At 37.2% G+C, this 15370-nt stretch overlaps 1 protein-coding gene across 2 annotated transcripts in view; it reads right to left on the bottom strand.

Annotated features, from left to right (window-relative positions):
* Positions 1-15370, bottom strand: part of grm5b (glutamate receptor, metabotropic 5b) — a 43633-nt gene that overhangs the window by 25220 nt on the left and 3043 nt on the right. For both annotated transcript variants that reach the window (XM_056756410.1, XM_056756409.1), the window contains one exon: positions 1384-1633. In XM_056756410.1, coding sequence (XP_056612388.1) covers positions 1384-1633 — 250 coding nt within the window. The remainder of the gene's footprint in view (positions 1-1383; positions 1634-15370) is intronic.

Genomic DNA, 15370 nt, shown 5'->3' with positions numbered 1-15370 from the left:
TACAGCCCACAGAGACACTTAAAAAAAAGACTGTGTTTGCATGTGCGCATGTGCGTGTGTGTGTGTGCTTGTGTGTGTGTGTGTAGGTGTGTGTGTGCGTGCGTGTGTGTGTGTGCGTGTGTGTGCGCGTGTGTGTATCTGCGTGTGTGTCTTCTGCAATCAATGCAACAAACTTTACCTCCAAACATACTGATGCTGATGAGGATGATTTGGTGATGAAGAAGATGATTATGATGGTTATGAAGATGACAATCATGATGATGTAACTTCCTGTAGGTTGAAATCTAAACAGAGCAGATAATAGTGAAACACAAAAAACACACAAACATAAACACACAAACACACAGATTATGTCCTATCATGTTAAATCGTGAGTGTCAAAATAAAGGTGAATTCAAGCCACAGTACACCCAAAATTGACAGTGCAAGAGGAAAGATTTATAGTGAATCAAGTTCTTAACATAAGATGACTTTTACAATACTTTCATGGTGCTGTTTTGTTCTGTTGGAGCTCAAAAGCCCCATTCACTTTCATCATATTAAAAAGTAGCCGGGTAAATTTGGGTAATATACTGGAAAATATATACAGCTGTGGAAAAAAATAAGATATCATTTCAAAGACCATTTTCAGTTTTTCAGAATTTACTATCTATGGATTTGTTTAGGTAAAATTATGATTTTTGTTTCACTCTGTAAACTACTAACAATTATTCTCCCATATTTCAAATAAAATTATTGTTTCTGTTTTCATTTATTTGCTGAAATTGAAATCTGTAGAAAAGATGCTCTATTTTGTCAGACCTCAAATACTGCCAAAGGAAGTTCTACATGTATGTATTTAGGAAAAGTAGTATTTTTGATGCGATAACCTTGGTTTTATCACAGTTTTCATGTTTCTTGCCATGATGTCAGTCTGTCACTCCTGAAGTTTGATTTTGTTGAAAATCAACAGACTTTTATGGCCACAATATATCTAGAAATTATGATTAAATTAATATTTGGAATGGTCTCTTATTTTTTCCCCACGGCGGTGTTATGCAATATATTAAAGGATGCATTTTTGAATATTGAAATCAAGTGCTTTTATTTTCCAATATATGAAATTGAAAGTTATTACAATATTACAATATTGTAATATATTAAAAATGTATTATTCTATATGTAACATTAATAATAATGATACTGTATATCTAATATACTGTATGTTAAATGATTGAATGTATTGAAAGTTAATATATATTATATAATAATCTTTTAAAAATAAAAGAAAGTGATGTACTAGACAGACAGAAAGACACAAGATCACAAATTTTTGAAATTTGTAATTTTCAAAGCACAGCAAGTAAAATCTCACTTTTTTCGTTTTTTCATTCATCCACTAACCTGCCGACAAGTAGAAACTCTCCGACGAGGTTTTGGCGCCTCATGGCCATGAGGATGTTACGTACGGTCATGCCCTCGCAGAAACAGGCCACCACACGAGCTTTGGGGAGATATTTACGCAGTTTCATCAGCAGACGGTCAAAGTTTTGCTCGCCGGCGTTACTCCAGATTTTATCAGAGTGAGCAATACAAATCCCTTCTTTCGCTGACATCTCCTTGAAAGCCTCCATCCCGCTTTCCCCATAGTTACCTAGGAAACCAGAGAGATGGATATATAGAGGTATGCCATGCCAGGATTAACTAAAAGAAATCAAGTGTACAAAGAGTGTGACTCTCTCTCACACAAACATTAACTCATATACAAAAATGAAGAAGAGAAAGTGTTCACTTTGTGTGTGAACTTTGAGATTCCTCTGAAGAGGTTTTATCAGGTTGGGATGTGATGGCCCTGGTTGTCGTGGAAACGTGTAAAGTCTTGTAATTAGTCTCGCAGTGAGAGTAGCAGACGTGAACAGATGGCACACGCACGCACGCACACACACACACACACACACACACACTGATGACATACACGCATGGTCAGTCTGTTCATAAATTTGCCTCTCAAATGATCATTCTCAGAGATCAATTTCAAACAACTCACAATTGAAACACTCTGTGGAAGTAATGAACTCTGTTTGTTCGCATCTCATTTCAAGAACATGATAGATCTCAATGTTGCCATAAGTGTAGAAAAATTATGTAACTTTATATATATATATATATATATATATATATATATATATATATATATATTTATATACTGCATAATATTATATTTAACAGGCACCACAGAACACACTCTTTTTAGCGACTTATGGAGGATATGACTTGGTTTTCTGTCATAGTTTGAAGTCATGGTTCACAATTTTTTTAATCTTGTTATGATGTACACACCCTCTTGTCATGGCAAACTTGTATGACTTTCTTTCTTAAGCAGAACACATAAGAAGATATTTTGAAAAATGTTGTTAACTGGCACCATTCATTGGTTTTGAGTCCATTCAATAGATGTGAATGGGTGCCCCTGCTGTTTGGTTATCAACTTTCTTCAAAATATCTTCTTCTGTATTCTACGGAAGAGAGAAAGTCATAAAGGTTTGAAATGACCAGAGGGTGAGAAAATTATGACAGACTTTTTATTTTTGGGTGAACTATCACTTTAACTGTAGTGTAACCTTGACTAACATGATTGTACATAGTGCAGGATTTGTCAACTATTTATTATTTAATTCATTTCATTTTACCTTTCTTTAATAAAATGGAATGGTTAATATTGACTGTGAAACCTTCCTTAAGATGCTAAAAAGGATTACTAAGGGATATGTTGTTCATGGAAAAATACATAAAAATATATTTATAAACAGGAATATGGAAAAATATTCCAGCATACAAACAAACATCCCATCTTTTCTTTTGGAACTGTGTGTGCGTGTGTGTGTGTGTTGACATGGATGTGTTGGGAATTGTGTGCGTGTGTTTGTGTGTGTTTGTGTGTCTGTAATTGCTCAGACACACACTGGAGCTGAAAAGAGATGCTATGTGAATGCCTGGAGTATCTCTTTCTCTCTCTCTCTCTCTCTCTCTCTCTCTGCCTCTCTCTCTGGCTGTGTTCAGCGGTCGGTCTTTAATTACTGTGACAGGTGAACGAATGTGTAAGTCTTTGTATTGTCCTCTCGCATTAAAGCAAAAGTTCACTCAAAAATGACATTTCCGTCACAATTTATTCACCCTCATGTCATTCTAAACCTGCACATCACACAGAATGTTTGAGACTGACAGACTCAGTCACTATTCACTTTCATAGCATCATTCTATATAGCAAAAGGGAATGGTGACTGAGGAATTTACTCAAATTCCCAGTGAGTAAACAGTTAAAAGTGTTAATTGTGGATGAACTATTGCTTTAAGATTCTTCCCTTTACAGCACACATTTAGTTTATACAGTATAGATGTGAAAAACAATCATGAAAGACTTATGATGCAAGAAATCATGTAAATGTATATTTCAAGTGTTAAGCTAAAGGATCAGGTTGTCATTACATTTCCTCTGAATAGTTTTAACTAAATCAAACTGCATCAAACGATAACAAAAGTCCCCCGCCGTATCATATAAAAATGTCAAGTACAGATAAAATATGAAATGTATCTCTCAAACAGCTATATATTTTTTCCATCCGTCATCTTTATGATTCCATTAATTCCATTTCTGTGATTTACCCACGTATGAAATCAAAATACAACACTGATATCACAACCATGAGCAGATGGCACATACTGTACATGTCTGTCTCCACAGGAAACACACACACATACACAAACACATATCCTGTTTATCACATACGCTGACAACCGCATGTGAAAAAAAAAATGTAGACAGGTTTAATCTTGTTGGAATAAAAACTATAATGACGGTGATGTCATCTGTGCATGTGATTCATAACCATAAAAGCAAGGTTATCTGCCAGCTTAAGTTTTCTGTTGTTTCTCCCCAAACCTGTAACTAAAATTTAGAAACCTGAGAACAAAACTTATCTCAGCACACTGAGCCTAAGGAAGTGTAAAGAGTTTTACGTTTTATGTTCGGAGAAAGCACTTGCCTTTTGTTTGAACAATATAAATCAGGCAGTCTATGTAGACTTCAGATGAGGTCAACAAGAAAGAGTGATGAATGTTAGAGATGTTGTTCATGTGAAAACCTGTCGTACGTTGGTGTGATCTAACATGTGCATTTCAGGAAACTGCAACCAGCAAGAGTTGATCCACACATTACAAAATTCTCACTCTCTCTCTCTCCGTCTCATGTCTGAAACAGAGAGACAGAGAATGACAAGCAGATGGTGAAGAAGGAACATTTAAAGGTTCAGTCCTCACAAAAATGTAAATGTATATTACAACAATTTCATTTGTGAAACAAAGGGTTCCATAAATGTAAATATAACGCTGTAATAATAAAAAAAGCTGAATAACATCATGATATACTCATATAGAAAGCCATCACAAACACCCCCGTGTAAATTCTCTGCTCTGAATTAAAGGCATGATTATTTAAAGGGCCGCAATCCCAGAAAATGCACTTTTAAATGTTTATCTACCCTGTAATTATACAAATCCATCTATTCTTCTTTTTGTAATCTCCTTTAAACCACAACAGTTACACAAAACAGGTCACCTAACCATCTTATGTTACATTGATCTACGCCTGCCCATGACCAACCACAGGCTCTGCCTTATGAGTGCCTAGTTTCACCATCCGCCAGAGACATTCTGTCCGCCATTTACAGGCAAGAGCAGATGTAGCCACTACCCAGCGACAAAAATGTCAAAGAAACAACAAATGTGTGCTGTTGTTGAATGTAAATTGGAACATAAAAGGAGGCCATGAGGAGCCCTCTACGACCTGCCCGGGTTCGTCCCACTGCGACCTTGGCGGCCGGAGTCATAAACTATCGAAAGTCCCAGGCTGGACGCCGAGAACTCTGCGTCCGGAGAATAAGCACTTTTTTTCGGATCCACAAACCAACATTCACCGTTCCCTATCTCCGGTCTGGAAAGACTTACAGAACGAGCCAGGACTCGAACACTGCCAAGCCACAGCAGGGCAGTGTTGGCTTGTTCACCGGGAGACTGCATTTATTTATTTATTAATTATATATTATTTATTAGAATGATTTTGCTTGTTCTATAAACACCATGCACTGTGCTGTGTTTTACCTTTCTGTTTTTCCTGTTTGCCCCTGTAAAGCTGCTTAGGAACAATGCACATTGTGAAAAGCGCTATATAAATAAACTTGAATTGAATCGATGCCACCCCTAAGTCTGGAGCTAGAGTTAACCGGTAGCCGGAAAGATTGAAAAATCAAAGCTCCGGTACCTGGTGGCCCTGCGCAAGGGAAGACCTGGCTCCGGCCAGTCTTCCGCGAAATGTACCTCCAGCTCCCAGGGGCGCGGCAAGTCAACGCGGGTCAGTATAGCATGGGTTTCGCCCAAAAAATTATTCTCAAGAGTGGATCAGTACCAGCTGTTCGAGATCAAGCTTCATCTCCGAAAGAAGTAAGTATTACACATCGATTTTAAATCGCCTTTCTCAAATAATGTGTTTTGCATGTTAACGGCTGTTGTTTACATGTTCGCGGCTAAACCTGACACTTTACATTGGTCCAAACACAGGTGTTGTATCGAAACGTTAGTGGTAAAACGCATCACGCCCATCGGTTCAGAAGACTTGTGACCAACATAATTTCTGTAAAGCTTGTTCATTACATCGAAAGAAAGTTATTGCAGTGTCTTTCTCGGTGAGTTCAGAGTTCTTTCGTATGTCCTTAGTGCGACAATACTATTGCTACTCACAACGTAATAACACCTGGTTGCTGATCTTAACATACCTGTCTGACATAATACAAGTACTCCATCCGTGTTTATGTCTGATAGTAATATGCATGCACATGATTAATCATGAATGCCCAACATTTCATACAGCAAATGGTCAGCATATGTTGTTCTATCTATGTTTTTGTCTTTTCCATTTAATTCATATTTATGAACAAGGCATTACTGTGATTTTTATTACAGTTAGTGTATGGTTTTGGTTGGAAAGGACATTACAGACGTAATACCACATCGCATCCGGCTCCCCAGGTCCCCCAGGCACTGGTACATTTGCATTTTGTCATTTAGCAGACGCTTTTATCCAAAGCGACTTACAAAGAGTTTAAGGAGCAATAAGCGATATGTCATACACAAGCAACGATGCAATAGGTGCCAATACAAAGTAACTGATTTCAACAAAATACCTGTTGAGAGAAAGAGGGTAATTTTTTATTTTATTTTCATTTGTCTCTCAATCATTCACAGAAGAGATGGGTTTTAAGAAGTTTTTTGAATGTTGTGAGATATCTGGTTGACCAGATTGAGCTAGGAAGAATGTTCCTACATGACATGACAGCAGTTTGAAGTTATAGCTGTACTCAGTTACATTATGCTATTATTATTTTCCCTGCTTATAACATTCCTCTGTTGCCTGATATCGATTAAAAAATATATATAAGAATAAGACAAATTAGAATAAAACAGTTTCAACAAATAAAACTTCCTTAATCACAACTTATAAACTCTACCTATTCTTCATAAACCTTTGCTCAGTAAATTTTAATCAAAGTCAGAGTGCAGCTAAGACATGTCCGAGGAGACCTGGGCCTTCCGGCTGAGACTGGTTTCTCCCAGTTTTTTTTTTCTCTATTTATTTATAATGAAGTTTGTGTTCCTTGCCACAGGGCATTGTTGGCTGGCTTGCTCACCGGGAGATCATTTATCCGGGGGATTTATTAGTTAATTATTTACTAAAATGATCTAGCTTGTTCTATAAACACCATGCACTTTGCGGTGTATTAAATTATCTGTGTTTTTCAGTTTTTCTCCTGTAAAGCTGCTTTGGAACAATCCAAATTGTGAAAAGCGCCATATAAATAAAATTGAACTGAATTGAACAAAACATAATAACTATTAAATCTAAATCACAGCAACATATTGTTTAAAATCACAAAGTACAAAAATAACACAAAGCTTGAATTACACTCTTAAAATTAAAGGTGCTTAAAAGGTTTGGTAAGACTGTCATGAAAGCTGAGGCAGAACCCAGGCGCAGGCAATCAAAGGGTAAGCACAAAAACTTTATTTAACAAAACTTAAAACAAAAACCCACAATGGGACGAAAGAGGGACTCTTAATAATAAGAAAAACCAAAAACTTCCCTCAACAAAACAAGGGCTTTAGAGCCATAAATCCATAACAATAGGAACAAGGAGTCTGGAACACAAGGGCAAAGTAAGGCAAGGTAAACATACAAGGAACAATACAACGACGAGGGACAAAGGGAACCGAGACATATAAAGGAAACACTAACTGGGGATAATGACATAGAGAGGGTGAGCAATATCGCTTATTGCTCCTAAACTCTTTGTAAGTCGCTTTGGATAAAAGCATCTGCTAAATGTATAAATGTAAAATGTAATGTAAATGTGATGGGCAGGTGACAAGACTCGACATAATGGGAACTGGTGGGAAGCTGATGGGACAGGTGAGAGGGATGAACACTAATGGAGGGGGTTACAGAGATACAAGGGGGCGAGGTTAAAAGATGCGACCACGTAGAGAGAGCATGGCATTATAGAATCAAAACAATGCCATGCCCTTTTTCCACACAAAATACATGGGTATGTCATGATCATGACAAACACTTCAGTTAAGGTGGCTATTCTCACTATTAACTAGTTGTTATTAGCATGCTTATTATTGCCATATTGGCTGTTTATTAGTACTTATAAAGCACATATTCTGCATGACCATATTCTACATCCCTAATCCTATTGGGGTTTTTTTTTTGTTAATTGGGGGGAAAGTCGTAGTTAATGGCTTGTTAATAGCGAGAATTACTCCCTATACTGAAGTGTGACCGGTTCTTCACAGCGATGCCATAGAAGAACCATTTTTGGTTCCACAAAGAACCATTCTGAAATAAGTTCTTTAAAGAGTAGGTAACATATGTTTTTAAGGCCCTACTTTGGGTAATGGAGTGTCCAAAAACAAGTTTATCTACATACAATGTGTAAAAACACTTTAATCTCGTAATTATATGCAATTATTCGTACCCTACTTCTTGACTGACTCTCAAAACGATTCGTTCCGCGATTCACCCGTCTAGGCCCCTCCTACCCGGTAACCTTGTGTCATGTGATTGGTCAGATGGTGTAGTCTGTTGTGATTGGTCAAACGCGTTCATCATTTGTCGCAAAGTGAACGCCTACCATCATTACAGGATTACGGTTTACATGTATTTGGATCTCTTTGTATATATGTGTAGATAGAGATGGTGGCGATTTTACCGTACCAGTTTGAGCCCGAGTCTGACGAGGAAGACGACGCTAATCCTCCACAAACTCCACCACGACTGGAGCAGGATGATAGTCAGTGTCAAGTGACAACTCTTGTCATAAAAACTCTCAGTGTGACAACATGGATGTTGTGTTTTGCTAATCAATGAAGTAAATTATTATTTTTCTTAAAATACGTTAGTAATACTATTATTTCGTCTAATTGTGTGTTGTCATGGTACATAGAGCATTTCAAAAAGTCGACGTTATGAAAAATTATTGTAGTTTCACCCAAATATATCTATATAGGTGCACGTGCGGCAAATGCATCAAACTACAAAGCGAGGATGAAAATATTTGACAGAAGCAAAGGTTGTTTACACATAATAATGAATCAATTTATGTTATGAAAAATATTTTCTATCGTTTGTTGCCATAACAACAAAATTATTTCATAAAACATTCTATTAAGTTCATAAACGTATTTATAAAAAGTATTTAGAGAATTAATTCATCCTTCTGCAGATCCCAGTAAGTAAAAGGACATTTACAATTCTCTTGTAACAGTATTATACATGGACTAGTTGACACAGCATACAGTGTACCGTGTTCGTATCTTCAGATGTTATTACAATACAGATAGTACTGGACTTAGTTCTTGAAACAAATACTATGTGAATTCATGGATTGAACAATTAAATCAGCCGAGTAAATAGCAAGATAAACAAACTGTAACACACCAGAAATAACGCTACATGCTAATGTTAGCGTTATATGCATTAGCTAAACACAGACATAAGGTACGAAAATATTTCTTGAAGTTCAGACAAATATCAAAAGTCACACTTACAGGTACAACCCTGTGGTTATACTCCTTTGGTATCGTTGGAAAAATGAATTGTAACCATTTTCCCCTCAGACGTTCTTCCTTTGGTAGTTGAAATAAGACTGACTGTGTCACACCGTAGAACACAGCTTCTAGACATGATACACATGCATCACGAACGAGCGACAGTGTTTGGGGGAGGAGACATACGTTTTCCCGGCAGTCTCAGCAACACGTTTATGTATAGTGACGTAGATATGCGTCCACGACTCGTTTGTGTGATTCAGAGTCGACTCTCATTTTTACAAGCAAATAACTTCGTTGTTTATTCACCTTCGGACTTACAACATGGCAGACAGCTTACTCTCAAACACGGCAATATAACAGACTGTATGAAACGTCATTTTCATGATGTCATGTTACGTACGCTTTAAAGAACCATCTTTTTCTTACTTTTTATAATCTAAAGAAATTTTTTTGCCACAAACAACCTTTTGTGAAACAGAAATGCTGTTCATGGATCCAAAAGGTTCTTCTATGGCATCAAATAACTTTTTGAAGCACCATTTTTTAAGAGTGTGTTGTGAGTAGTGATTCAAAATCTGGCCAGCTAACCGTACGGTATAAGCCTTGCAGGGACTGACCCAACACTGTGTCCTCGAACAATGAACATCACATTACTCCACAGATATTGAACCTTAAATTACTTGTAATTTGCTTGGGATGAAAACATCTACCAGACAAAAACTAGCATTGGCATAAAATATTTTTGGGTAAACAGAACAACGTGTTATCTAATTTCCTAATGCGGTGTATTTTGCATTGTAGCATGTTTTAATGTAATGGTCTCTTGATACTCTAAAGATCTTATCTTCCTGCTTTCGTCTCACTTGTTTTTTTATAGATGATGTATTCAGATAAGCTCAGAGCCCGGGCATGTAAAAGCCCATTTTTCTAAATATTTGTTCAAAACGATTTTCTGTCCTATTAAGTGGGTGAATAACTATTGAGACCACGGCTGCCTGCTGCAATTGTGCTGACACTAACTGCCAGGTGTGAAGACTCAACTGCATCCATAACAGTATTTAAACACAGACGAGACGTTTCAATCTAATGTACATAATTGCAAGTGAAACTCTACAACAGGACCTGTAGGTTCTCGTATCAGTTCTATCTTACTTTTCTCAACGCCAGGGAAAGCAAAGACGTAATTGCTATACATGACACGTTGAATAATATCATTATAAGAATAGAAGTGCATTTTAAATAGAAATAAAATCAAATTTCCATCCAGCTTTTACTGCACACAATTCATCAGTGCATTTTATTCCAAAGCAAAAACACTCGTCTTCATAATCGTTCATCTAAACATAATATCTCTCAGATGTCAGTCTCTGAAATTATTTTCTTTTTTTGCCAAAGCCTTCGGTGGGTAGCAGGCAACTACTTTTTTTCACACAATGCCTGGGACTCTTGATTCTTTTCAAAAGACGAGGAACGAACTGAGAAGTTTCTCAGTTATTATGGTTGCTATCCCCTATGTAAATGCCATTTCAAATCAACATTTAATCTCATACAGAACGTGTTTGGACTGTTCTGATCCAGAAGCCCTGAAAACATACACAGTGACCCAGCACCCTTTAGCACTAACCTCAAAAGAGCCAGCGAGAGAAATGACATGAGGCCTAAATGAGTTTCCAGGGGAAAGGATGGGTCTTGACCCCGGCGGGGTAAACTCACCGTGTGGCAGGAGAGATCAGCAGACATGTTTCTGTAAATGCCACAGTGCATCAGTCGTGTTAGGATGACAGTTAACAGCCTTCAGTAGATGAGAGTGTGAGATGCTGTGTTCAGAAACACTCTCACGTCCCCAGAGGCCTGAACATCATCACTGACTCTGTTTGCTCCGAAAATACAACTCATCTGGAAAAATAACTCTGAAAAGGTTCATGTTGCTTTTTTAGGGATATAAACAGCAAGCTGACTTTTTAAAATATGTCCCTTGTGTTATTTTCTAGATGTACTATTTTTCCTAAACCTTTCACAATTCAGTCTCATCACATCTCAGTGGATAAGATGAAGCCCTATTTTATTTCCAGCAGACTATATAAAGCAGATTGTGTGAGACTGTGTGTGTCTTTCAGTAAAGGTTGTACTGGTTTCTCTGGCTTGTTAAGAGGTGAATCAGAGTCTTGTTAAAGCAGCTGTGTTCTCATCAATGTCATCTCTGATAGAGTAGACCCATGCCAAACTTACTTTCCTTCGTCTCTCTCTCTCTCTCTCTCTCTCTCTCTCTCTCTCTCTCTCCATCCACCCACACAGCTCAGAGTTTACAATTCAAATGAAACGCATACAGCAAGTGGAAGAAGGTAGAAAAGGTTGCCATGGAGAACATGCCGGTTTGTCATTAATAATCATTCAAAATATTCTCATTCACCCTCAAGTCTAAGACACAAAGAGACGTGTCTCGCCTACAAGGCCTGCGATATCTGCTGCATAAGCAAGTGCTTGCAGGTGTGTTTTAACATGTGTCCGTATCTGTGCACAGAAGAAATCCATAAATGAATGTATGCACGCACAACATCATCCATTCAACGTAAGAAAGAAAGTGTGTTCATGTCAGAGAGGTATGACTTAAAGTATTGACTGTGGCTTTATTGAGCGAGTCAAATGTTCATTCAGTGCTGTTTTGAAATAATGAACTCAATTGGAAGATGTTTTTAAAATGATTCATTGAAAATAATTTAACTTGGACTCCAAACCCCGACTCAGATCGAGCATAATTTATTGCTGTAAATTCAGTGAAGTAGGAAATGCTTTCTAAGTATATACCTGAATCTTATCTTATATCTAAATCGAAATATTTGAGAAAACATTTGCGTGTCTGATAACCGATTTTTATCATGCGCCTCAAACTGGATTAATTCTGTTCCTATTTTCCCCCTTTCAGCTCTTTTCTGATATTCGTTTCCTAATCCTTATGTTTTGCTTCTTCTCCACGCTCCTTCTCTCACTCTTCTCCAGGTCGCTCTTTCTCAACTCTTTCTGCTTTTAAATTCCGCCCAATTTATTTACAACTAATCTCTCTTCCATCCTTCGATCACTTCACATCAGCTTATAACTGAGAGAAAATTGTGAGATAGAGAGATAGAGATATGAGAGAACATATGGGTAAAAGAAGGAGAGAGAAAGAAAAGGAGTCTGAAGGATTTGATGTAAATATAGAAACACCTGAGGGTCTTGAGATATGAGATGAAAGTTATATTTTTACATGCATTCACGCACAAATACTGGCCATCAGATTCCAATTGCCTTTTATAAATTCTAAAGACATCTAGATCATTCTCACATTCACCATGAATACACACACACACTTCTACTACAGTGTGACACACTCAGTGAGTGTGTTTGGTTTGTTTTCACCCTTCATAAACCGATATGTTGAAGTAAAAAATTTGCTTTCTGTTTCTTCTTGTGTACTTTGTGTGTGTGTGTGTGTGTGTTTTACACTGTCTGCCATCTTAATTATGTCTGGGACACATTCCAGGTCTCTGGCTTTAGGGTCAAGACAGTAAAACACACACACACACACCCTCTGTGTGAATGTCTGAGATCAGACGTGGAGTGGGGGTTTCGGGAGCTGTAGAATAGAGTGGGATGAAAGAAGAGCGAGTGGAGTGGGTGGACTGAAATACATCATTCTATGTGTGTGTGCGTGTGTTTGTGTGTGTGTGTGTCTGAGGATAAAAAAGATGTTGAGTAAGAACAGAAGCCATAGGGGTGAAGTGTTAGAAGAGAAGGATCTAGTGTTGGCTCGATACCAAAATTTTGGCTTCTGTAGGGTACTAGAATCTAATACCGGTAATATCGGTACCATAGGTGATCAATAACCAGCCTCAAAATAAATTATTTGAAAAAATCTTAAGAAGACTATATGAAACTGTTGTTAATGCTTTAATGCCTATTTTACATATTATTTTTATGTTTTATATACCACCATTTTATTTTTACACTTTTACACTGTATTACTGAAATATGCTTTGGATATATAGACTTATCATCGTAATCCCAAAAATATGAAAAATATTTTAAACAACAGTTAAATGTTTTAGGTACTGTAGGTCTATTTAACAGCAGCATTCAAGATGACAAATGAATCATCAATAAAAATTAAAACACTGCACGGTCTTCACTGTATAAAATAAAAATGGAATGACTCTAAATAAAGCTAAAAAAGTTAAATTTTCTCTTTAATATGTGACACAGACGTATTAGGTTACTGTCACTTTAAGGCAAATTCCTTTTTTGATGCATATACATTTAAAAAAAATGAACTGTGCTCATGTGAACCTTTTCAGTTTTTGACATGACAGCGTGTGTATTTGACAGTATAAGAAAATATATAAGGCGCGAAAGAAAACTTCTTGATGATTATTAGGCTAACTGAGATGCCTGGAACAGAGATAACGTTATATATGCTATGCATGCCATTGAATGGGGATGTACAGACGCATCACAGCACGTAGACTATACATTACACTGTAAAACAATCTAAAGATCTCTCCGCAAAGTAGAAAGAGGCTAATTTGTAATAGATCACACACAGTGTCTCAGTTCAAAAGTGCAGTTTTTAAAAACCGCATCTAGAAGGTGCACGATCAAAACAACAACAATCCCGTAACTTGATGATGCTGTGAAGGAGCGTGGAATGATTGGATCTGTTGTCTTCGACTCCACCGCTGATGGCCATCAATCAGATGGGAACAAGAAATCATGTTAGCAGATATGGTAAAGTTTTATATTATTGTATTACTGCAAATTATTGTGGTACATAAATGAGTAACTGCTTGAAACAAGTTAGTGGCTTGCTAGACGCTACTTCTGCACTTGTCCACGACACTGTTGTCATGCGGTTTCTACGTCAGTAAAGGCGCTCACAAAGGGTAACGCGGATATGATGGCATTGACAGGCGACCGCACAACCACGTGTCACTGTCTAGAAGGGCGATTTTCTCACAATTTACAAGTAGTTGGAAACATTTGAGATATTGTAAGTACTCAGCTGTACAAAATATATAACACTAGCTAAGTGGTTTTTGGATATTTTACTGCAAAATTGTTTAAATTGTCGCAAAAGTGCATGTATAGCGATTCATGTTGCCGGTTCTGCGTCAGTTCTGTGGCATACTGCCGCATAGCGGTAAACTTTGTAACAGTGTTTCAAGGTGTTTCAAGTACCCGAAACGAGTAAAATTCTGATTTGAACCAATTGAAATCTAGCGTGTATTGGTAAATTTCCGGAACCGGTTTACCGCGCAACCCTAGAAGGATCATTACCCTACTCTAAAATAATAACGCAACGTATCAATTTAAATTATCAAGCGTATAATGTTAGTTCTGGCAGGTCACGGGAGTCAAGTTTGCATCAGCTGATCCTCCTCTACCTATAGAAATATGACGCAATAATAGCTTCTGTTTTAAATTCATCTAATAGCAGCTTATCGCGTTGCTCAGGAGCAAATTACCCTCCTCCATCCCCAGCTCCAAATCACATTTACAATCGGGACTCAACTTCTGTTATTCTGTATCATAAGTCTCAACTACATTTTAATTCTGAGTTACACTTAAATGTCATTGAGAACTAATGACATCTGCTTGTTCTATTCATTCTACCCTAAAGGGGGTTATGGCCGCTCTCCCTGCTCATATTCATGCTGGCTGCATGGATGGGCAGGGAGTTTTGCCAAGAACAGAACAATATTACCGATCTAAATTGTATGCTAATTGTCAATCATTTTCGACGGTAGTGCACCTGACAGAAATATGATTTCAGTGACATAAACGAAACACTTAAATGAAAACAGTTGTTACTAAATAAACAACAACAAAAATTGTCATTTTCATAATGTAATGTTCAGTAGAAGAGAGATGGAATACACACGGCCTATGATGTGAAAAAAAAAGATAAAAAAATTCTTCACACTTTGAGGCTGACCATGTTTTATCATTCGTTGTTTTCGCTCTTTATACACACACACTTTACAGACGAATTTGTACAAAATTCCCATCTGACTCTAAAAGAGGCCAGGCTGACAGAATTTATAAGATAGACACACCATGCTCATCACACCTCTAAGCTTGTGTGTGTTTGTACAGGTTATGCGTTGTCAATCAAGGGTGGCAGAAAAAATACAGTCGGAATTGAACATGAAGATAAAAAATTATACAAATTTATGGAATAAACAGCAAATCT

The sequence above is a fragment of the Triplophysa dalaica genome, chromosome 9, assembly GCF_015846415.1.
Source record: "Triplophysa dalaica isolate WHDGS20190420 chromosome 9, ASM1584641v1, whole genome shotgun sequence".
NCBI lineage: Eukaryota > Metazoa > Chordata > Actinopteri > Cypriniformes > Nemacheilidae > Triplophysa > Triplophysa dalaica.
This window is presented reverse-complemented; position numbering and strand designations above follow the sequence as displayed.